General features: G+C 43.6%; 1 protein-coding gene across 3 annotated transcripts; it reads left to right on the forward strand.

Moving 5' to 3' along the window:
• The first annotated feature begins 40 nt into the window (after positions 1–40).
• On the forward strand, positions 41–18,744 carry SLC46A3 (solute carrier family 46 member 3). Of its 3 annotated transcripts, none has more exons than XM_083498947.1 (7): positions 41–253; positions 3,337–3,479; positions 3,889–4,092; positions 8,154–9,018; positions 9,485–9,568; positions 9,862–10,018; positions 11,981–18,744. In XM_083498947.1, the coding sequence occupies exons 3-7, from the start codon at positions 3,910–3,912 to the stop codon at positions 12,066–12,068; spliced, it is 1,377 nt and encodes a 458-aa protein (XP_083355073.1). In that variant the 5' UTR covers positions 41–253; positions 3,337–3,479; positions 3,889–3,909; the 3' UTR covers positions 12,069–18,744. The 3 variants fall into 3 exon arrangements, with proteins under 3 accessions (XP_083355073.1, XP_083355071.1, XP_083355072.1); XM_083498945.1 differs by having other exon boundaries at positions 72–253; positions 2,382–3,479; XM_083498946.1 differs by having other exon boundaries at positions 78–253; positions 3,266–3,479.
• The last annotated feature ends 3,240 nt before the right edge of the window (positions 18,745–21,984 follow it).

A 21,984-nucleotide genomic window follows, 5' to 3' on the forward strand; every position in this document is an offset into this window, starting at 1 on the left:
GGCGGGCTCCTGCGGATTCGAGTGACACGTCGCCCGGCCAATCGCCGCTGTCCTTGCGTGAGGGCTTCTCTCTCAAGCACTGGGAACCTATAAACAGGGCCTCGCGTGAGCCGGGCGAGGAGCGCGCGTGGAGCCGAGGGCAGGTAGCGCTTGTCTCCCTAATGGAGAGGCGGCGCTCCTTCTTCTGCAACAGGCCATGGAGGCGTAGTAGGAGCTGGGGAAGCGGGAGAGGTGGGGCTGCGTGCGGCCGGAGGTAAGCGAATGGCGAGTAGGGCGGCGCTGGAGCGCAATTTGCGCGCGCCCGCGCCTGCGCGAGCGCCGCCGTCATTCACCGGTGCTGCGTGCGCGCGCGTTATCGGGAGCAGAGGGGCAAACGCGTGCACAATAACTCCGGGTTATGGGGAGAAATTTGGGCAGCTGCTTGCCTGCGCCACATTGTTTGCTTTCAAATACCGCCGTGCTTTTTTTCTTCACAAAATGTTTAGGGGTGTGTGTCCCCCTGCGTCCCGCGGGAAAAAACCACTGCAAAAATACCTGAGCATCTTCTTACTTGCACAGAGCGCGCGGCTGTTCGTTCGTTTGCATGGCAGCCGAAGTCGAGCCACTTTGCAATACTGTATAAACTAGGCTGCAGGCGACAAGATGCTTGGGGGGGGGGGAAATAAAATAACATTCCCCCTCCGCCCCACTTAGAACTGACTGGAGGGGAGGGGAAAACAAATAGGCACAAGTTTCTGGCAATCTGACACGCAGGGGGTGACTTGCAAGGTTGCTTCAGGTGAACGGGTACCGCTCTGCAGTTTGATGACCTGTGGCTCAAAAAGGCAGGCATTTGAGGTTTTTCGAGCCGCCAAGCAGACAGTTGCGCAAAGGTTAAATAACTGACGAGTGCGATTTTTGTTTTGGTAGGTTTTGTTTGCAGTGTCATGTGAGAGATACGCATGACCTTAAGAACCAGTTGAGCTTTACTTCACCTTCCTTCTTTTCCTGGATGAAGTCCGAATGAAGCTGACCAAGCTTTGTTTATTTAAAACAGTGGTAGTCATTCTTTTTTAAAAATGCATATTCCCAGGTTTGTTTTCCAGAAAGGAGTTGCAGTGGCAATTGTCACAGCCACGCCCCTTCTAAGGTAGTACAAGATTCTAAGATTACACATTAATCTTATAGTTATTATTGTATTCCTAATTATTATTATTATGGTATTCCTATACAATAATAATAATTAGGGACATGTTGCAACAATCAATGCAGATGTGCAGGTGTTGCCTTTTAGCTAGTTCTACCATAGTCGGCCAATAAAGCGAGATGAGCGCCACAAACCCAGAGTTGGCCACGACTGGACCTAATGGTCAGGGGTCCCTTTACCTTTACCATAGTCTGTGCACATACGTGGGCAAATGATTTGGAGTGGTCCAATATCTTTCAGAGTGACTTGTGTTTCCCTAGAAGTTCCAATGTACATAACAGAAGTTGCACACCATTCTTTTGAAACTGAAGCACCTAGTATTTTCAGTGTTCCTAAATGCTTAGCTTTGGAGCATACTGTGGCTTAAAAGCTCCCCTTTCTAGCTGACTGGGTGACTCTAAGACACTTGAGGCAGAAAAAGTAACATGTCTTTGAGTGTGGACCAGTACAGTACTGATAAGCAGTTCTGGGCCTTAGACTGTAAGAACCTGTGCTTTTTCCAATGGAGTATAATCTTGGTATTAGCATAATTCCTGCCTTGGAATAAACTTTTTGGAAAATGCATCACCGGCGTGTACCCTAAAGTTTTGTCTTTGTACAATGCATGTTAAATTGTGATGTCTCTCAGGCCAATCCAGAGGAATAAGAAACTAGAGCTTGCATCCTGGGAGGAAAAAACATACACATTTGCTGCTGGACGGCTGCCTTCTATGAGAAGTGCTGGCATTGTGTTTGGCCCAACACTTTATTTTTCTGAAAGACCCTCTCAAGAGTAAAATGTGTGTTCACACACGTACACACCAATAACTGCTGCTATAAATATGAACGAGGAGCTGGGCTTTTGTGCCCTGAAACAAGTCTCTAGCCCACACCAAATTCACTGGGAAGCTGTGATAGATAACAAAAAACCCTCAATCAATCTTTATTACAGTTAAAGACCAGACAAGGTAACTCTCCCTGGGGTGACAGTTGCTGTATGAGTTCACCACTGCCTTATAATTCATTGTCTTTTAACTGTCCTGCAAGCAAATCAGGATGAATGCTGAATAAACAGGCCATCTGGAAAAGGCCATAATTTTTCATAAAAGGCATACATGCTGAAACACAACTTTTAAAGATTCGGGAGCCCTGTCCCCTCTTTTAACCAGGTCACTCAACCAGTACTGCAGTTGTTATTAAAGTGCTTTATTTCTAGGGGGGAAAGGTGCTGATACTCTGGGCGGTTGCCCTGATTGGAAAACTTCCTTGGGAGTCAGGAAAAACAAATACATGTAAAACAGTTGTATGTCTTACTGGAACGTCATTAAAATATTAGTATGTAGTTATTACATTATGCGTGATAATTAAAGGACTTGCTGCAACTCTGTACCTTGTTCTGTACTCTTAATACCTGACTGTGCATGCCTATTATCGCCACAGGGTCATACCATCCACGATTCTGCCGGGACGTGGGCTCACGCCTCCTTCCCCAAGCCCAGGAAGCATTTTCCCAGCTTAGGGAAGGAGGCGCGGTGCTCTGACGGGGTCCAAGAGGCCTCCTGCCTCCTTCTCTTGCGAAAAAGGTGGCAATACTGTGTACCGTTGTGTACTGCCAGGGAAAAAAAAGCATTGGTTGCATTGTCTAATTATGTTTCTCAAGACAGAAAAACAGAAACCAAAATTGCAAAGCAGGAAAATGGATAAAATGACGCAGTAGGTTGTTGGCATGTGTCTGTTTTGAGAGACAATGGAGTGCACCTCCAGGGGTGAAGTCAAACTGTTGCATTTGCTGCACCAAAGTGACCTCCCTGAGGCACAAGCCTGGGCATTGTGTATGGAGGTCCTGTGCTGCCCAGATGACAAGACCCTCCTCTCGGCCTCACTGATATGGCCCAAAGAAAAGCAGTTTGGCCCCAGTTTGGCTGCAGGAGTTGCAAGGAGGAGGCGTACAAGGCCATCCAACCATCTTAGGGACTCCTTTTCTTTTCCCGAAGATACCACACAAGGCAGTGGAAGTTTAGGGCCAGAGTTTTCCTTATCCTAGCTAGGGTACCTTCCCAGGTTGATGAGCCCCATCTGCCCCCTCACTTCCCCCTACAGCATGAGCAGAAACCACCTACCTTCTTGACTGTTCGACTCACTATTATTCTTGTCTGCTCAATCCGCTGGAGCCTGTCTTCACATGCAGTGGAAGTCCATAACTCACCGAGGGTTTGAAAGCCATCAGCTGCCCTCATCTGGATTAGCCGGCCAGTCGGAGCCATTTCCTGGGGAGCGACCCCTATTGCACGTTGACAACTTCTGGAAGCCACAGGTGAGAGCTGAGTGCAGGGTGGGGACCAAAGGTGATAAACTACCTCAGAAGGCGCATGATGTGTCTGCCCCCAGAGGTACTACATTCCGTATACCCCAAACCCAGTAGACGTTATTAAAAAATATAACTCCCTTGTCCTAAACTCATTTGAAAACCCCATCTTAGCAGCGTAGGTTAGAGCAAATGTGAGTCAGAGCATGTTAAATGGCTCTTTCATAATTTAACAAGGAATTACAGAAGATCCACCCCTTCTGGTAACAGCACACCAAACCATCAGGGTTGCAGTGTTTTTTATTGCTTGACTCATCACCTGTTGTGGAACTGCAGGTGTGCAGGTACCTTCCCAGTTTGATGAGCCAGTTTGATGTCCTTTCCAGAAGACTAATACATTCTTTTCTTTCTGAAACAGAATTAAAACTCAGATTCAAGCATGAAGAAATTTATGGTAGTGGAACCTGTGGTTGCCTTGTTCATGTTTTTATATTCCATGCCGTTGATGCAGCAGTATGTGTATCGGAAGCTCTGGGAGGAGGCTACCAATTCCACCTTCGATAATGACAATGCTTCTCATTGCCATGTGAACCAAAGCGATCCAACTTTCTTGAAGCAAAAGGTAAGCTCAGAGTTCTCCTCGGGTGCATACCAGGCATAGTTAAATGGACAGCACAAGTCTACTGGTTTCTATCCAGAAAGCTCCTACTCTTATTTTCTTGGGAGTAATCTTCGCGGAACTCAATGGGTTTGGTGTAAACATCTGAGTTTACACTGGGTAAACTCTGAGTAAACATCTGTAGGATTGGACTGCTAGTCTCTGTCTCTGTGAGAGATTTATGCTCTTAAGTTGCACAAACTTTAATGAAAAATTTAAAATGCATATGTTTGGGTTGTGCCCACTGGGAGAGAGCGTTGCAAAGAAAACGTCACTTGAGCCAAGGATACACAAGACCCTCTGTTGAGCTAAATGACACAGTCAATGAATTGTCAGCTGCTAGAATAGTCAGAGCTGGGAGGACCAGGTGCAAAAAAGGACGGGGTTCTAGCGGCTTTAAGAGGGCGTTTCAGTAGGCTCACCAACTGAACTTTGTGTGGACTCTTCAAATGTAGATAGGTAGCCGTGTTGGTCTGCCATAGTCAAAATAAAAAAATTCCTTCCAGTAGCACCTTAAAGACCAACTAAGTTAGTTCTTGGTATGAGCTTTCGTGTGCATGCACACTTCTTCAGATACACTGAAACAGAAGTTGCCAGATCCTTCTATATATTGAGAAGGTGGGGAGGGGTATTACTCAGAAGGGTGGTGGGAATGGGAGATTGGCAGATAGCTGAGATGAGCCTGTTGACGACTCTTCTTGAAATCTGACATCAAGAATCACAAAACAGAGAAACCAGTAGGAGAACACTTCAATCTCCCAGGACATTCTATATAAGATCTCAAAGTAGCTGTTTTACTACAAAGGAATTTTAGAAATAGACTGGAAAGAGAAGCTGCTGAATTGCAACTCATTACCAAACTTAAAACCATGGAGAGACCTGGTCTGAACAAAGACATTGGATTCTTATCTCATTATACATGACTAAGCCATTTCTCACCTTCTCACCCCTTGCCTTTTCCTGTAAGACCTATTACAGTCGTTAAGAGTCGTCAACAGGCTCATCTCAGCTATCTGCCAATCTCCCATTCCCACCACCCTTCTGAGTAATACCCCTCCCCACCTTCTCACTATATAGAAGGGTCTGGCAACTTCTATTTCAGTGTATCTGAAGAAGTGTGCATGCACACGAAAGCTCATACCAAGAACTAACTTAGTTGGTCTTTAAGGTGCTACTGGAAGGAATTTTTTTATTTCTTCAAATGTAGTCCTTTTTGTCAGAGCTTTTCAAGAATGGTTGCTGATGGTGCACCAGCCTAAGCTGGACAAAAGCACCCCTGGCCACAGTACTCTTTGGACATCTTCATCCAGGAGTACTGCCAGACCGCAACCTGATTTTTCAGGGGGAGGGCTACCCCATCCCAGGTGGGCTGAACTTTAAAAACAGAGAAGTTGTATATCTCCAACTCACTGATTGCCTTAGAAACTTGAATATGGTCAGTGTTGGTCACTCGTTTTAGGGATGGTTCAAGATCAAGGATTTTAAAGGAGCATTTTTAAGAAGCCTTCCTAGCAATTTGCATTCAAATATCTTTTGTACTGTATTAGAACTGGATTCATGTTTAATTACAAAGAAGCTCGGAATTCATTAGACCAGACTGTGGTGCTTCCTGGTGGCTGGCCTGCTTGAACAAATATCTTTATAGCTAAAGTGGGGGATCTTACACTGATAGGGTGGTGCCTTGGTTCTCGAACTTAATCCATTCCAGGAGTCTGTTCGAAAACCAGGGCGCAGCTTCCAGTTGGCTGCAGGAGCTTCCTGCACTCAGTCGGGAACCGTATTGGACGTTTGGCTTCCAAAAAACGTTTGCAAACTAGTACACTCACTTCTGGATTTGTGGCGTTCGAGAGCCGATTTGTTCTACAGCTAAGGTACCACTGTACACTGTTTAGTATGCAATGCAGGGATCTTGCTTGCTAGACTGGTTGCAGATTGTGGAAAATGCTTTCATTAATAATAGGGTTTACCAGCAGTGCTCCCTTCCTTGCATCTTGTTTTGCCTCACAATGCTCTATCCCTTAATTTAATCTATATATAAGTTGAGGACTCCTCCCTGATTAAGTTTTTGTTGTAAGTTCTATTTATTTGCTTCACAAACTGTGCCCTAAACGTATCTTCAGATTTTAGACTTGTGGGCCAAATCTTCAGCTAGCGTCACAGTGTAATACTTCATTGGCTTTGCTGAAACTAAGCTGCTTTTAATCCAGGTGCTTCTCAATTACTTTCTTGTGCAACTGACTTAAGTAGTGGAGTGTTGTGTTTAATTTATATACAGCATATGTTTTGGTAACTCTCCCTCATTATCTGGAGGGATCAGCATGTACCTCATGTGAAAAACATGGCTGTGTGCAGCCCAAGCTGACGTGGCAAAGTCCTATCGACTTCTTTAAATAAGTGCATTCAAGGCTCATGGTTTTTTCCTCTGGATTGCACACAACGTCAAGCACTAGGGGCATCTTGTACCAGCTGGGATTCTTGCAACATTTGCTTAGTGTTGGGCCTTCTGCCTCTCCTCCCCGCTGCTCCATCTAGACAGAGCATTGCCATGTTATCGTCTTGCCCAGAGGAAGTTAAAGGTCCTTTTGTGTTAAGAAAGTCTTCAAACAGAAAAACAACAACACGATCATAGGAAACAACAGTCCTGCGGCTTCGGGTGGGGCCCCTCCGTTGAGTCGGCTGAGTGAGGGGGAACCTGGACACCTGCCCCAAGGTCCTACTCTGTCTCTCAGAACAGACACATCAAGCGTATCTTCAGTTGGCAAGTGTTTTTCTGCCACTCTCAAGGAGAGAGAATCGTTTACAGAAGGGCCGAAAGGTCACAAAATGCAAGAGGCATAGTCTGCAACATTTCTGCGCAAAGTTCAAGTGTGTGCGAGATAACCTCTGTGCTTTCTTTGCTTGTCAGTGCTTTCTCTGTGAGCTTGATACATTTGAGCTTTGCACAGAAATGTAATGGGCACCTTGCATTTTGTGGCATTTCAACCCGGTGATTTATAATTCTTCTCCCGTCTGTAAATAGATACACAGATACAGGTACAGCTTCGACTGGCATTTCACGCACTGGGTGATGTAAAATCCAGTCCACAAAATCTTATGCTGCTGTAAATGTGTTGAAATCATATCCACACCATTTAAAGCACACACCTTCCACCAAAGAATCCTGGGAACTGTAGCTTGTTAAGGGTCCTGGGAATTGTAGCTCTGCGAGGGTGAACTACAGTTCCCATGATTCTTCTGGTGGGAAAACCTTGTGTTTGAAATGTATGGTGTGAATGTGACCTAAAACGGTACTTCAGGGCTCTTTTGTGTCTGTGGTTGCTTGGGCTGATCAAAATTTGGCCTTCCCTCTGCACACTTTCTCCTACATGCATGCATGTTGAGGTATGAAAGAGGGAAAGACGATGATGTTTTAAATAATAATTTATGTACTGCTCATATACAGAAATGGCTTGTAAGTGGTTTGCAACTATAAAACCAATTATAAAATCCATACATAATTAAAATACACTAACAATTCCACCGTAGCATTAAAACATCTTTAATTAAAATATGCCACAAGCCAGTTATAATAAATCATAATACTGTAATAAATTTTTATTTATACCCCACCCTTCCCAGTTTAAAAACTGGGCTCAGGACGGCTAACAGCAAATATGAAGAATTGATTAAAATGTGACTATAAAACAGCATAGAATACAACATAAAATGCAGTATCAATATCAATAAAATCCAAAAATTATGGGGTCGTTTTTGGAAAGAAAATAAAGTTAGAAAGCATGACAATTGAAACAACTGAAAAAAACAGTAGGATCAAGTTTAAGTTCAGGTGTGTCTTCAAGAGCCAGTGGAATGCCAATACTGATGGCACCTTGGTATTTCAGCAGGGAGGGCACTCCACGACACACTGGTTCCATGCTTGCCTCCATGTTATCGCAAGCCAATAACAATCAGTTATTACACAGGTTTGCATTTACGGATTTACAATCCGCTCCTTTATATTAAATCTCTTTATTTTCTTCTTTCAGGAAGTCCAAGAAAAGATGTCTATTTTTATCTTGAAAACAGACCTGTGTGCAGGTGCCCTTAGCATTTTGGTAGCCTTTGTCGTCGTAGCAAATGGAGAACGCTGGGGGCGCAAAGTATCGCTGGTTCTTCCTATGGTGGGCTGTCTCGTGAGCAGCATCTTCCTCTGCGTTATATCCTATTTCTCGCTGCCCCTCTCTCTCCTTTTCATTTCGGCCTTCGTTACTGGGCTGTTTGGAAGCCTAGCAACCTTCCTTGGCGGTGCCTTTGCCTTCATCGCTGACCTTTGCGAGAATGAGAAGCAGAATACCATCCGAATAGCAGTGATTGACTTCATCCTTGGAGTGTTCTCTGGATTGGGAGGACTGTCTTCAGGCTACATTTTAAAAGCTTTGGGCTTTACCTGGACATACGTGATGATGTCACTGCTTCAGGTGGTCAACATTTTGTACGTTATGTGTTTCTTGGATGACACGGTCCGGGTATCTGAAGTTGAGCCAAAGTCTCTGAAAGAAAAGTTCAAGGAAACCTTTTCTGGAGTTTATGACTTATTTCGGAATTCTTCCTGTAGGAAGCGGACTCTGATCACATTGCTGCTTTGTACATTCATGACTTACTTGTTCACAATGATCGGCGCGCTTTCTCTTTACACCATCTATGAACTGAACGCCCCGCTCTGCTGGAATGCCATCTACATAGGATACGGCTCAGCTGCATCTACTGCTGTCTCTCTGATTGGCTTTTTAGGAATCCTTGTCCTTGTCAAGTACCTAAAGGACTTTTACCTTGTTTACCTCGGGATCTTCTCTTACGTAGGAGGAGCCGTCATGGCTGCCTTTGCCACCACTACGTTGCTGATGTTTTTAGGTGAGTTCAGTACCAGACTGGTGAAAATTCAGAACTTTTGGTAAGAATGCTGGTTATGTAGACGTTTTGAAAACAAGTGGTGCTCACAACCATGAAGAATAATTTCTGGACTACATTATTTTCAAGAATATATGCAATTTTATAGACATTCCTTGGTTTGAGAACTGCACCACAAAATTCAGAAAAGTATGAATTTTGAAATACGTTTGCATTTCGGTTTGCATATTGTTTCAAGTTAGGTTCACATTAAACCTTACCAAACCATTGAAAGCCCATTGAAATAGACTTGAGTAACTTAAATGCATCTATTTTAGTGGATCTTCTCAGAGTATGACTTAGTTGGAGACAACCCTATATGACTATCAAAATATATTGGCTGTTTCCTTTTGCTTTGTTGTATTTTACAGTACAGCTTCATCTATTTCAGTCTCCTATTCATAATATTGCTGGCTTGTGTGTTTTACAGTGAGAGTGCCTTCCCTGCTACTTGCTATGCCCATTCCAGTCCTTCGATCCATGTTGTCCAAATTAGTTCTTCCTAATGAACAAGGTGAGTTGAAGTTGCGAAAGGATAGTTCGCGGTTGTCATGTCATAAATTACAAAGGGAGTTAGGAGGTGTTGGGTGGATTTGTCAGTTTTATTTTACATTGTTATTTATTATTTGGGGCTTTAAAAAAATAAAAAAGGTTAACCCTATTAATAAGTTGCATGAATAGTTTAAGTAACACTCTGGAATGCCACCCTGGAATCTTCTGAGAAAAGGCGGTTGAGAAATGTTTCAAATAAATGGAGAAAAGCACAAGTGTTTTATTTTAATTTTTTGTGTTTTCTTGTTTTGACAGGAGCTATATTTGCTTGCATCGCCTGCTTAGAGGTCGTGATGGGGACTCTTGGACTTGTCACGTTCAATAGTCTTTATGCTGCCACTGTGGGCTGGTTTCCAGGCTTCTGCTTCCTCTTCTCAGCTGGCCTTTGCATAATTCCGCTGATCACACTGAGGTTGTATGCATATTACTCCTCTGGCTAGTGCCAAAAGCAAAGCTATTTATTACATTGCACTAATAGCCCACCTTTTCCTCTAAGGAACTCCAGGTGGTCTACGTGGTTCTCCCCCTCCCTCTTTCAGTAACCTTGCGAGGTAGGTTTAGAGTTAGAGACAGCGACTGGCCCAACATGACCCAGAGAAATGCATATGAAACAAGTGCTCCTCTGTTGAGCTACCACCTTTCCACCGGTGCATCCTTAGGTGCATTATAAAAATCTCCAGCATCACTACCTCGTATATTATCAAGTATTGAGATCTGGTAACAGTATTTTTTCTTTATTTTTTTTCATTCTCACTGACTTTTTTCCTTTCTTTTTTCTCTCACTCTTATCCTTTTATGAATGAAATTCTTGTAATGAAATATCAATTAAAGAATTAAGTACAGTGGTACCTTGGCTCTCGAACTTAATCTGTTCCGGGAGTCCCGGAACCGTTCAAAAACCAAGGCACGGCTTCCGATTGGCTGCTGGAGCTTCCTGCACTCAAGCAGAAGCCGCGTCGGGCGTTTGGCTTCCAAGAAAAGTTCGCAAACCGGAACACTTACTTCCGGGTTTGCAGCATTCGGGAGCCGATTTGTTCGACAACTAAGCCGTTCGAGAACCAAGGTACCAGTGTATTGAGTACTGTAAAGTACTGGTAAAGTATTTAGGTGTGTTTGACTAGCCTTTAAACAGTTGGCCCATTGAAATGAACATGACTAAGTGAGACTCATCCATTTCAATAGGTCCACTCTCAGTAGTTGAATGTCACCCTTTGACTTGAACAAAGGAGACCAACCAACGCCACATTTTTTTCTCTGTACAAGACTTTTCCCGGTCAAAACTTCATTCCAGGGTGTTTGTGAGGGTTAAAAGGGAATAATCCCATCTGAGCTACTTGGAAGATGGGCTGAGTTCAAATGTAATAATAGATCAGTAAAAGAATGATCAGGAAGAGGTGTATCGCTGACAAAAGTCTACCCGTCAGGACAAGAGTATTTGCTGGAAATTAGTGAAAAAGAATGCGAAACTCAGGCTAAATATTTCCTGCTATGCTGATTTCCCAACAGTGCCTTGACTTTGCCACATACCTAAAGTGTTAGGGTGGACACAGACATAACATTTAAAATAGTGGTCACAGTGCGTCCTTCTCCCTGCAGTATGGAACTTGCCTTAAACATGTATACAGTGGTACCTTGGTTTTCGAACAGAATGCAATCCGGGAGTCTATCCGACTCCCGGAACCGTTTGGAAACCAAAGCATGGCTTCCCATTGGCTGCAGGAGCTTCTTGCAGCCCATCGGAAGCCATGCTGGATGTTCGGCTTCCGAAAACGGTTCGAAAACCAGAATGCTTACTTCTGAGTTTCGATTGTTTGGGAGCCGATTTGTTCGGGAGCCAAGGCGTTTGGCTTCCAAGGTACGACTGTACCAGCAATTAAAATGCTGGTTCAGCTGTCCATCCTTTGCTTTCCTTTGTGTTTCACATTCTAGAGATTGGCAAGGGGGAGGTGCATAGGTAAATGCCATGGATTTTCACCAATAGGAATTCTCCTTGGCCAGCTTTTCCCCAGCTCAAAGTGAACCATGCTGAAAATTTGCAGAAGTGTTGTTCTTCTACACACGTCCTGGGATAAAGGAGAAGCTATTTTGGGCTGGCAAGGTTGCTTCCAAACTGCTTTAGCTGCTCTTAGAATGCTCCACCTGCCTTTGCTCTTAATCTTAAAGCTGGCATGACAGGTGTTTCCTTCAAAAGGTTAAGAGGACTATCCATTTCAGGTTGCATACAGGGAGGTATTGTCACAACCTTACTGAATACGCCACATGGACCTTTTTCATTGCAGTGTATGACAGCTTTATGATTTCTGTACATTTTCAGTCGACTTAGTACAGTGTGTTCCGTATCTCCTCTTTAAAACGTCTTATCTCTTTCTCCCAGCTGGTTTCTGTATGCCACTTGGCATGAATATCACTTTGCACTACTTATAAATGAAGACGACTCCCTTGGGGAGAATGCTGACAGCTGAACAGAGAATTTGTCTAAAGGCTAGCCCTCCTCTCCTGTTCTTCTATCATGGCCATACCTGTTGACTCTTATTGGCACAGCTAAAGAAGGATCTGATGTGTCCGTTCTTAGATCTCTACAAGAAATGACCATCCCAGGTTTGCTGTTGTCCTTGATGGTACATAGGATGCTGCGCAAAGCGGTAGCAGGGAAGAGAGTCATGAATGGTGCTTTCAGTCTGTTGCTATGCTGGGGTGGGATTCAATCACAAACTGGCAAATTTGCAATGACAGTTGATTGGGAGGTTTTGCTCAACAAACCTGCTTTCTCAAAACATCAGGCTTTTTTGCAGTAAGGAAAGTGATGGGGAAATGGACTGGAAAGGATAGGGTTGCTGGATACAACGTCTTCTAGCACCTCCACAAACAAATCAGGGTGAATGCTCACTAAATAGCCAATGTAGCAAACAGATCAGGAATGAATGCTCAGTAAACAGATTGTCTGGAAGCACCCAAAGCACTGCCTTGGTTGAGCTGTTTAAAAGGCAATAGGCCATTGGCCGGTGCTGAAACAGGAGTGATGTCAGAACTGGGATCAGGCCCTTGATGTCTTGGTGCACCTACGCATAGCTGTTAATGTTTCAGTGCAATCAGTAGCAGACAGTGTTGGTGCTGCTGCTCACCTGAACTCAGGTTGGTTGTCGCTCCTGCTTACTGGAAAGGGCAAGGCGTCACCGTGTTTGGACACATTTCTGTTCTCTCATCATTTTGAAATGCCCTGGCCTTTGAGTTTCGGAATTCTGTGACTCCTGTATTAACCAGACTTTCTTGTGTACACCAGTAAGTCTGTGATGCATACCTGCTTGCAGGAAGTGGACAGATGGGCAGCAGCGACGCTACTTCCTCAGCAAGGAAATGATGCACTTATTTTGCATGCAGCGCAATCTTATGTGTGGCTATTGAGAAATAAGCCCATTGGGTTCAGTAGAACTTACCTACAGGGTTGAACTATTATACACTCGCAGCTTGGTTTTCGAACAGAATGCATTCTGGAAGCCCGTTCGATTTCCAAAACATTTGGAAACCAAGGCGTGGCTTCCAATTGGATTGCGCAGGCGCACCGGAAACAATAGCAGAAGCCGCATCTGATGTTCGGCTTCCCAAAAAATTTCAAAAACTGGAACACTCACTTCTGGGTTTCGATCGTTCGGGAGCCAAAACGTACAAGTACCAAGGCGTTTGAAAACCAAGGTACGACTGTATATTGATATGTAAATTGAATTATCTACTCTTGCAACAGGAAGGTCGTGTTTGTGTTGCAGAGGGAGTTAAGAATCACAGGATGGCTTAAGTGCTGTCAACAAACCCTGTTTGAGCAATTGCCTGGATAAGCTGTGGAGGTCCTACATAGCTTCCCCAATTTTTGTGTGACCACATCTGCAAGCAAGCCCTGTGGCCAGACAAGTTTAAGAAAATGCAGAAACTGAGCCAATTATTTTTAAAATAATTCTGAACAAACCTGATTCTTCTTTACACAGAGGACAGGCAGGTGCCTTGAATGCAGACAGTCTATAACAATGATTGGCAATCTTTGCTTGGAATCTAAGGTAACTTAAGGAACATAATGGAAAAAAGGCTCCCATCTCCTGTTCCACCTCTGTAGCCACCTGACCCTAACCCTAACCCCCTGAAAAAAAGCCACTCTGAAAGGTTATGTCTCCCTCCGGAATCATGTAGGATGGGATTCTAAGGGCTATTGGGAGAGCTGGAGAATCAATTGGAATTGGGCTTGGATCCTAAGTTAAAGAAGTTTATGGAAAGAAAGGTTCCATTCTGTTCTTCCACCCAACAGCTCCCCACACCCTGTCCCCCGTTGTTCCGAAAGGGCCGCCAAACCTCTGCAGAGGCTTTCACAATGGCAGAGGAGAGGAGGGGGCAGCCAATTCCACGAACTTCCATAAGTTAACCTACTTTATGATGCATACAATTGTATAAAATGCCACTGTGATTTATCTTGCACTATTTTCCTTAAATTGTTCTACTGGGCCTAAGAATGGGCGAGTCTTTCAATTTCAACATCAGTTTGCAAATTCTTTCATTTTAAAAAAAGGTCAGCATCTTAGTACAAATTTCTCCTACACGCACATTGTTGTACGCAATGTTTTTGCAAGTAGTATCCACTAATATGCACTTTTTATGCACACTTTACCTAATTTGTATGAATTGCTTGATTAGAGATCTGCATTGCAAAATTCAAAGAAGTCTGAATTTCACAAGATGACTGTATTTGGTTCATATATTTTCAGGAGTTAGGAAGATTCGCCTTTAAATGTGAACCAAATCCCTCATTAGCTTGGCCTACCAATGCACTTGGGTATACAAAAGTGAGGATTAATCAGCAATGTTTACTGTATGCTGTGTGTCCCCCCCCCAACAGCACTTTCTACAGCGGATAAAAGATTAGTTGTAAGCAAAACAAAAAAGACCCTAATGTAATTGTATATTTTGTTTAAGGATTGACTTGTTAAATTATTAGGTAGTGTTTCAATTGGTTCATTTGATAGGGTCGGTTCACATGAAAAGGAAGAGCAAGACCTTGCATGCAGTTCAGGATAAGCATGTTGAACCTGTGAAGCCTGCAATGCAAAATGTAGCTGCCTGCAGGGTAGACACTACGTAATGTTTGGGCTGCATTTCAACACAGGATTAGGTGTGCTTAAACCTCTTTTGAAATAACTGGATTTAAAGCTCCTATCCCGAGCACAAGTGGGCTACCTGTCTGGGTCTCACATGGCCCTTCCACTTCCTCAATGTGGAAGCCCAGAGTCTGCCATACCTGCCGCCACCACCACCATTGGGGGGGGGGCCAGCAGGCAGGCATTCCTGCTTGTGTGTGGGTCAGGCATAGTGTGCCACAGATATAGAGTGGTGCTTTGGAACTCTATTCTTGGCCCACACTCTGTGGTTTGGTTGCCTGTGTAGGAATGCTGGCCATTTTTCAAACCCCTGGTAGTGCCGATTGCACTCTCCAGTGATGGCCGGGGTGGTTCTGCCAGTGAAATAGTTACAACACAGAGAAAGGCAGGAGCAGAACAGGCTGGTTGGCTAGATGGGGGGGGGAATGGGGAGGTGGAAGTCTGTGCGCGTGCGCGCCACCCAAGTAAGGGGAACTTTGCAAGTGAAGGAATATGTGTTTTTGTGAGTGAGAGGATGAATGATGGTTGAATGAAGAGAAAGGAAGAGAGAGAAAGAGAAGTGCTGCCCCCCTCCCCACACTTTTGGACCACAACTGTTCCAATGGTGGACAGTTTCCCCCTAAGCGGAGATGGCCCTAAACCCCCAAAAAACCTTCTCATCTTCTTGCTGGAAAAAAAGCCTTGTCAATAATGTTTTCAAAATCAATAAGCTTAATTTTGTCTCTCCTTGAGCCCTTTAACATTTTTCTCCCATCTGGTCTGGAGAATCTTCCTCATTTCTTTTTACAACTCTTTTGAGCTCCTGTGATGGAACCAGAGCTGTGCATCTAATTAGTTCACAGTTAATGTGCTGTAAAGTGTAATTTTGCACTTTTCATCTTCGGAGTGCTTGGCAAATATGTAAGTCATTAATCTTCTCGATGCTGCTCTGAGGCAGGTACTCTTTGCCAACTTCACCTTCCACCTCTGGGTGGGCAACCTTTTAATATCGAACTTGTCTTAGGGCCACAGAGCAAATTAATATTAGGGATTGAGATGATAAAACTGCTTCTGCCACTTGGGTTTATATGCTCTATAATGACAGTATGTATAGAGAATGCCATTCAATGGCATCTCTCCCCCCCAACATAAAATATGTTGTTAGCAACACCTGGCGAGTTTTTCATATCGCTAACATTTAGGATGTTATTTCCCCTCTTGCCATATATTGCTTTGCGGTATCATGAAGCGCTGAGGTGCTTTCATGCTGATGGTTTTATGAGAGTTCCTTAGTGACTTCTAATGCTCCCTCTCAGTCTCTGTGATCCACACACCCCTCTCCCCCATAGATCAAATTAGATGTCCATGGGAAGATTGTGATATGTCTCTGAAAGGGTTTTTAATGAACCCTGACTGCCGTTAGGAGTGAGGAAACAGCGGGGAGTGGGGTGGGGTGGGGTGGGGGTCAGCACTTCTCTTTCCTGCAGTTTGCCCACTCAGAATTTATTTCCCCCAGTTGCTTATCTCCCTGTGAGGGAAAAATATCTGAGGACTCATCCATTCAGGTGGTTTATACAATGTGTGCTGTTGGAATGATGTTTTATGTTCTTGTGGGGGGGGGGGGGTTGTGTCCATGATATTGCTGTACTTTGTTTTAATGTACTAACATTCATTAATTTGGGGAACCGTTGGGTTGAAAGCTTGGCTATAAATCCAATTAGTAATAATAACATCTTTTCCTATGCTCTCCCTTCACTCAGACTGCCTTTCCTAGCAAATTCCATTTTTTAAGTCAGAGACTGATTGATGTTATCTCCTATGTAATGTCTGCCACACCCCGCCCCACCCTGATCGTGAAGGTTGCAGATTGTTTGGGGTCATAATACACTGTAAATAGCATTTTTGGGCTTTGGAAGCATGGGGAATGAGCAGCGGACTGGGCACACTTTCCTCAGCCCAATGTACCCAATTGCCGCCTCTTCCACATCTCTGTATTTCTTAATTTGTGTATGTGGCTGCCATAGTACATTTGTTGGATGAGGGTAGGATTTGCACAGTAGCTATAATAAACAGGAGTTTGGAAGGTGGGGCAGCAAGGAGGAAGCTTTCCAAATGTAGCTGCTTTGGTAGTCGACCATTATTTCCACTAACCGGACCTGTCTACCAAAGTGTCAGGGGAGGCAAGCTGTGGCCTCGCTTCCTACTGGACTATGGAGATGGTCAGAAGCAGTGAGAATCTTACTTCCTCTTGCATCTGAGTGTTTCCAAAGCTTGGCATGAACCAAGTGGCTGATCTCTCTTTTCCAAGTACATGTGCCAGAGATATCGGGGAGAGGGCCAGCTCTGATTCTTCCACATAGCATGAAGCAAAATGCTGCTCCTGGCTTTTGAGTCCCCCTAGTTGTGTGGAGAACCTGTGGCGGGGGAGGGAGGGTCTCATCTAGCAGTAATTCATTTTATGGGCACCACTTTGATTGACGATATGGAAATTTAATACAGTGCGTGGCCCCCAGGTTCTGTGATGAAGTGCTCTTGTGGCCCACTTGGTCTGAGTTGAAACAAACAAACAAAATCCTTCCAGTAGCACCTTAGAGACCAACTAAGTTTGTTATAGGGATGAGCTTTGGTGTGCATGCACACTTCTTCAGATGCACATGAAAGCTCATACCAATAACAAACTTAGTTGGTCTCTAAGGTGCTACTGGAAGGATTTTTGTTTATTTGTTTCGACTATGGCAGACCAACACAGCTACCTACCTGTAACTTGGTCTGAGTTGTTGGACCACCTTGCTTTAGGGTAACCTTTAGATTGCCCTTTTACTTTGCCCACTTGGGTGTCCTGTAGATGTTTTAGACTACAACTCTTCATCCTCAGCTCCAGCACATGTGGAGAGCACGTTGGTGAAAGCTGCCACAGACAGCTATGGAACAAAAGAAAGGACTGTATTTTCTTCAAACCACCAGCAGCAGCAGCAGCAAGACTGCAAGCTTGCTGGAGAGATATTGCACTGAAGCTGACTGTTGTGGCTGAAGACAGGCTCTGTAATAACTTCTGGCACTAATTACTCAGGACAAAGTTGCTTTGTCAAAGTTAATAGCTGCTTGGGTGGAAATGGTAATAGCAATTCACTGACCAGAGAACTTTCACTTTCCTCCTTTTGTGAGAGGTTGTCTTATTGTCTTATAGCAAAAGCCGCCCTCCACCCAAGGAGTCTGGGCCTGGAGTTGGCTTCACATTAACTCAAAGTGAAAGTTCACGAGAAGTTCTGTTATCTTGATCCGATAGCACACAAGAGTGAACAAGAAAGTATTTTATCTGAAATGGCCTTCTCCAAGCTGGTGCCCCCAGGTGCTTTGTATTCCAGCTCCCATCATCCCTGACCACTAGCCATGCTGGCTGAGGCTGATGGGAGTTGTCGCTTGAAACATCTAGAAAGCACTAGGTTGGCAGGAGGCTATTGCTAATGCATCTAGAGAAGGAACTGATCATTTTGGCTAAAGATCAGAAAATGTGTGCTTAGGGGGGGATTTATAAAAAGAGCGTAAGAACAAGTGATTGCTTTTAGACTAGTGTAATTGTAGTAGCTTACTGCAAAGAATCTTGGGAATTAAAATATGCTGAGCATATTCAGATCTGTATTGTCCTTCATGAAACTAGCCCTCAGGATTTCCTAAGGAAACCAAATGATTTAGCAATCCCATGAATATTTGTCTACTCAGAAGTAAGGCACATTGACTTCAGTGAAACTTATTCACAGGTATAGGTGCATAAGAATGCAGCCTTAAACCAATCTGTGTCTGTAGTGCGCAGACACTCAAAACTGTATGGAACTGGAAGTTTTTATACAATGGTTGCCCAAGTTAATCTTTGCACTGATTCTGGCTCTAAGACTGAGCTGCCTTGGGAGTGTGTGTTTTGCAATAATCATGACAATATTTGCACTACTTTCCTTGACTGACTTTTATTTGTGTGTATAATGTATAATGAATGAAAATATTGAGATAAATAAAACATTTTTTGAACATCTGTATCAGTGCTTCTTAAAACAATTATTTCACATCCAATCAAGTCACTAGAAAGAAACATGGCAATTCAAGCTGTTTATGATAGAACAAGTTTATCTAAAAAATGAGTCAGTTTAAGCAAAATTAGTGTAGATTAAGAGGGGAAACGATTATATTATACATTAATTTACATGCCAGTAAATCCATTTTTAGAATTTACGTCTCAGAAGTCAAGAAAGAATATTTAGTTGTCTGGTTTTGAAAAGGACAAGCAAAGAGCAACTTGTTTAGGGTCAAAGATCACGTTAGAATATCACAGACCAGTGTGGCGTTATCACATGCAGGTGCTTGTGATTACAACCGAACCTGAACTCGTAAGCTGGTTGTTTTTACTAAAATCTTTTAGTGCCATGAAGCTGAACCATAACATAGTAACAAACAGTCTGCTGGATTAGAGTGGTGGCCTATCTAGCACAGCATCACAGTGGCCAACCAGATGCCTATGAGATATGCACAAGCAGGTTCTGAGTGCAATAGTATACTCCTCTCTTGTAGATTTCAGCAACTGATATTCATAAGCATGCCACCTGACTGCACAAAAGCTATAATAATTAGGTAACATGATTAGAAGTTCACGAGGTTTTAATCTTCCAACCAGAGCAAGAGGCAGAAAAGCATTCCCAAGAACCTTACTGGTGAGTAAGAAAGAGGAGCTAGTGAGTTCTGGGATTGGTAATTCTTCATTTACCAGAGGTTTGCCTGGTGCCCGTGCTACCAAAACTCAGGAATTTGGGCCTTCATGGTTGGATTTTCTGGCCTTTGCTTTTACCGTTCCAACTTTCAGTTGCATGTGGAAGGATATTTTCGTTGTTGGTTGATTGCTATGAACACTCTTGGTATTACAAGTTTATTTAAAAAATTATTTATTGAATGTATTTTTACTTTCTCTTTGAGATTCTCCAGTAAAAAGCAATGAAAAAACTGCTTGTATGAGCAGGAAAACACAGGAGCCAATTTATCAAAACTGGATCAATTTGCAAACTCTAAAAATGTATATTGCAAAAATATAATGCAACTCAATTTTCAACTGGAAACACCTAATTGTAAGACGCAAATGTACTTTGTCAAAGCAAGACCTCTAAAAGCCTTGTGGTTTCCACAAGGTTATTTCTTCAGTTAAGACTTAATCAATACCCTTTACGTTACACCGTTTGCATGGGAGGTGCATTTTCATGGACTCAACAGCCCTGCTGTCATTTAAAAATGTTCTTGCTTTGGCAATCACTAGCCCACAGGACATAATGCAAGGGTGTTGCAAAAGCTTCTTACTTATTTAAACAGCACCCAAGTTCCAGTATACAACTTTTCCTAAGATGAAGCTAACATGTGGCAAAAAAATTCATACTTCCCAGCATACAATGAAATATTTTATTCAAGAGAATTTCCCTCATTGCAGTGAGATTTTCTTTTAAAAAAAGGAGGGCAAAAAAAGTATTGGGAATTTACTAGCTCAAATTTCCATGTCATGAATAAGCAATTCAAGAACATGAGATCCTACAGCTTTTCCATCTTTTATCTTTCCTGCGGGCTACCCCACAAAACGTGTTGCACTTTCATGAGGCAAGAGGATCGTCAAGTATCTGGCAGCTCAAACGCTAAAACTGGGTAAGTCCAAAAGCATCACAAGTATTTAGGAATGCATACTGATTGCTTCCAACCAAGATAAGAATTCATCTCCTTCACTGAGGCAAAGTTGTCTCCACGAGGAACATTTATTCCTGTGGAACCAAACTTTGAAGCTGCGTTAAGCAAAAAGGACAGAAGGTAGTCATGAAACAGCATCACCACATAAATCGTGAGTGGCAATCCTCAGGCCTGAGGGAGGAATACAGCCACACACCCCTCCAGGCTTCTCTACTCAGTCAGTGAGACTCCACACCAGCCTCAAGTTCTTTTTTTTCGCAGGAGGGAATCCTTGAATTGGGATACTGCCTCTTGCTTAACCAAATGGAGGGTGGATGTTTGTGGGGAAACCTAACTTGCATAGCCTACTGTACACTGGTGTCCACCCATTTTGCCATTTGGTCCCACCCATTTTGCCATTTGGTCCCAAGGTTCCCCTTGGCTTTCAAGAGACGTGTCATTTGCTGCTCTTCCTTACAAGAACCCTTGATTATTACGGCTTTAGGAGGAGGGAATGTGGTTATTACAGAGCAGCATGCTCTAGGGGCAGAGCGTTCCGAACTTGTTAGACATGTATCATTTCATGACACAGGAATTCAGTTTTACTAGCAAACCAGAAGTTAAACTAACCCTTTTCCAGTCCCAGGAGGAGCGTGGGGAGCATTTGCATGACGCATCCGGACACTGCAGCCAACACACTAACGTGTCACAAAACGAGTTTGGAAAGCTCTGCTCTAGGGCAACCACTGACTGGGAATAGGACTGTTAGCTGGTATATTACTACATTTCCTCCAAGAAGCCAAAGTTGGAACACCCAGTACAGTACCCACCTTTTCTATTGAAGGGAGGTTAGGCTGAGAGCAGAATGACTGACTCAAGGTGAATGTGGTGGTTGAACGGGGATCAAACCTGGCTTCACAATTCTAATCCAACACTCTAGGCACACCACATATGAATCAGACTCCTAGGAAAAATGGGGAAGACTTGAGTAGATAAATGGGTGCATTATAAGCAAGATGCAGTGGAAACAACAAAGGTCCTTGTTTAGAAGTATAACCAGTAACACCACTTTGTTGGCACTGATTTAAGGGAGAAGAAGAAAGCTGCCTACAATGTCTGTCAGTGATTCTCTCCCATCTCTGCATTGAGATGGCAGGGACTGAACCAGGCGCCTTCGGCACACAAAGCAAAAGTTCTACCGCTAAGCTACAGCTCTTCTGTAATGGAGCACACAGAGACTGGTCTGATTGGTTTGCCTGGCAGCTTGCTTGCCTATTGTGTGCATATGGACTAAAAGATAGCACCTCAACATGGATGTCAACACTGTACGTTGACTGGTGTGTTCTGTACATGAGTGAGGAAGGGTGCCATCTGTGAAGGGTGGGTGGCATTTCAGCTGGCAGGGCAGTGGTGTTGGAAGTAGAGGATCCCAGCTAGTTATACCAGTGTAACTTTTGGTTGTGAAGAGAGTAAACAGATCTAGGCTAAGGTGAAAGGGAATGGCTCAGTAATGGAAGCAGGTGCTGCTTGAGGTGAGGAACTTTGTAGATATGACTAAATATTTTGAAAAGTCACA

Source organism: Podarcis liolepis (genome assembly GCF_965112155.1).
Source record: "Podarcis liolepis genome assembly, chromosome: 4".
Lineage (NCBI taxonomy): Eukaryota > Metazoa > Chordata > Lepidosauria > Squamata > Lacertidae > Podarcis > Podarcis liolepis.

What these genes read in the sequence shown, in the direction of transcription:
- SLC46A3 (XM_083498947.1), top strand. Translation starts at nt 3,910, where the DNA reads ATGAAGAAATTTATGGTAGTGGAACCTGTGGTTGCCTTGTTCATGTTT. An exon ending in CAACTTTCTTGAAGCAAAAG is followed by an intron (nt 4,093 to 8,153) that starts GTAAGCTCAGAG and finishes TTCTTCTTTCAG; the next exon opens with GAAGTCCAAGAAAAGATGTC. An exon ending in TACGTTGCTGATGTTTTTAG is followed by an intron (nt 9,019 to 9,484) that starts GTGAGTTCAGTA and finishes TGTGTTTTACAG; the next exon opens with TGAGAGTGCCTTCCCTGCTA.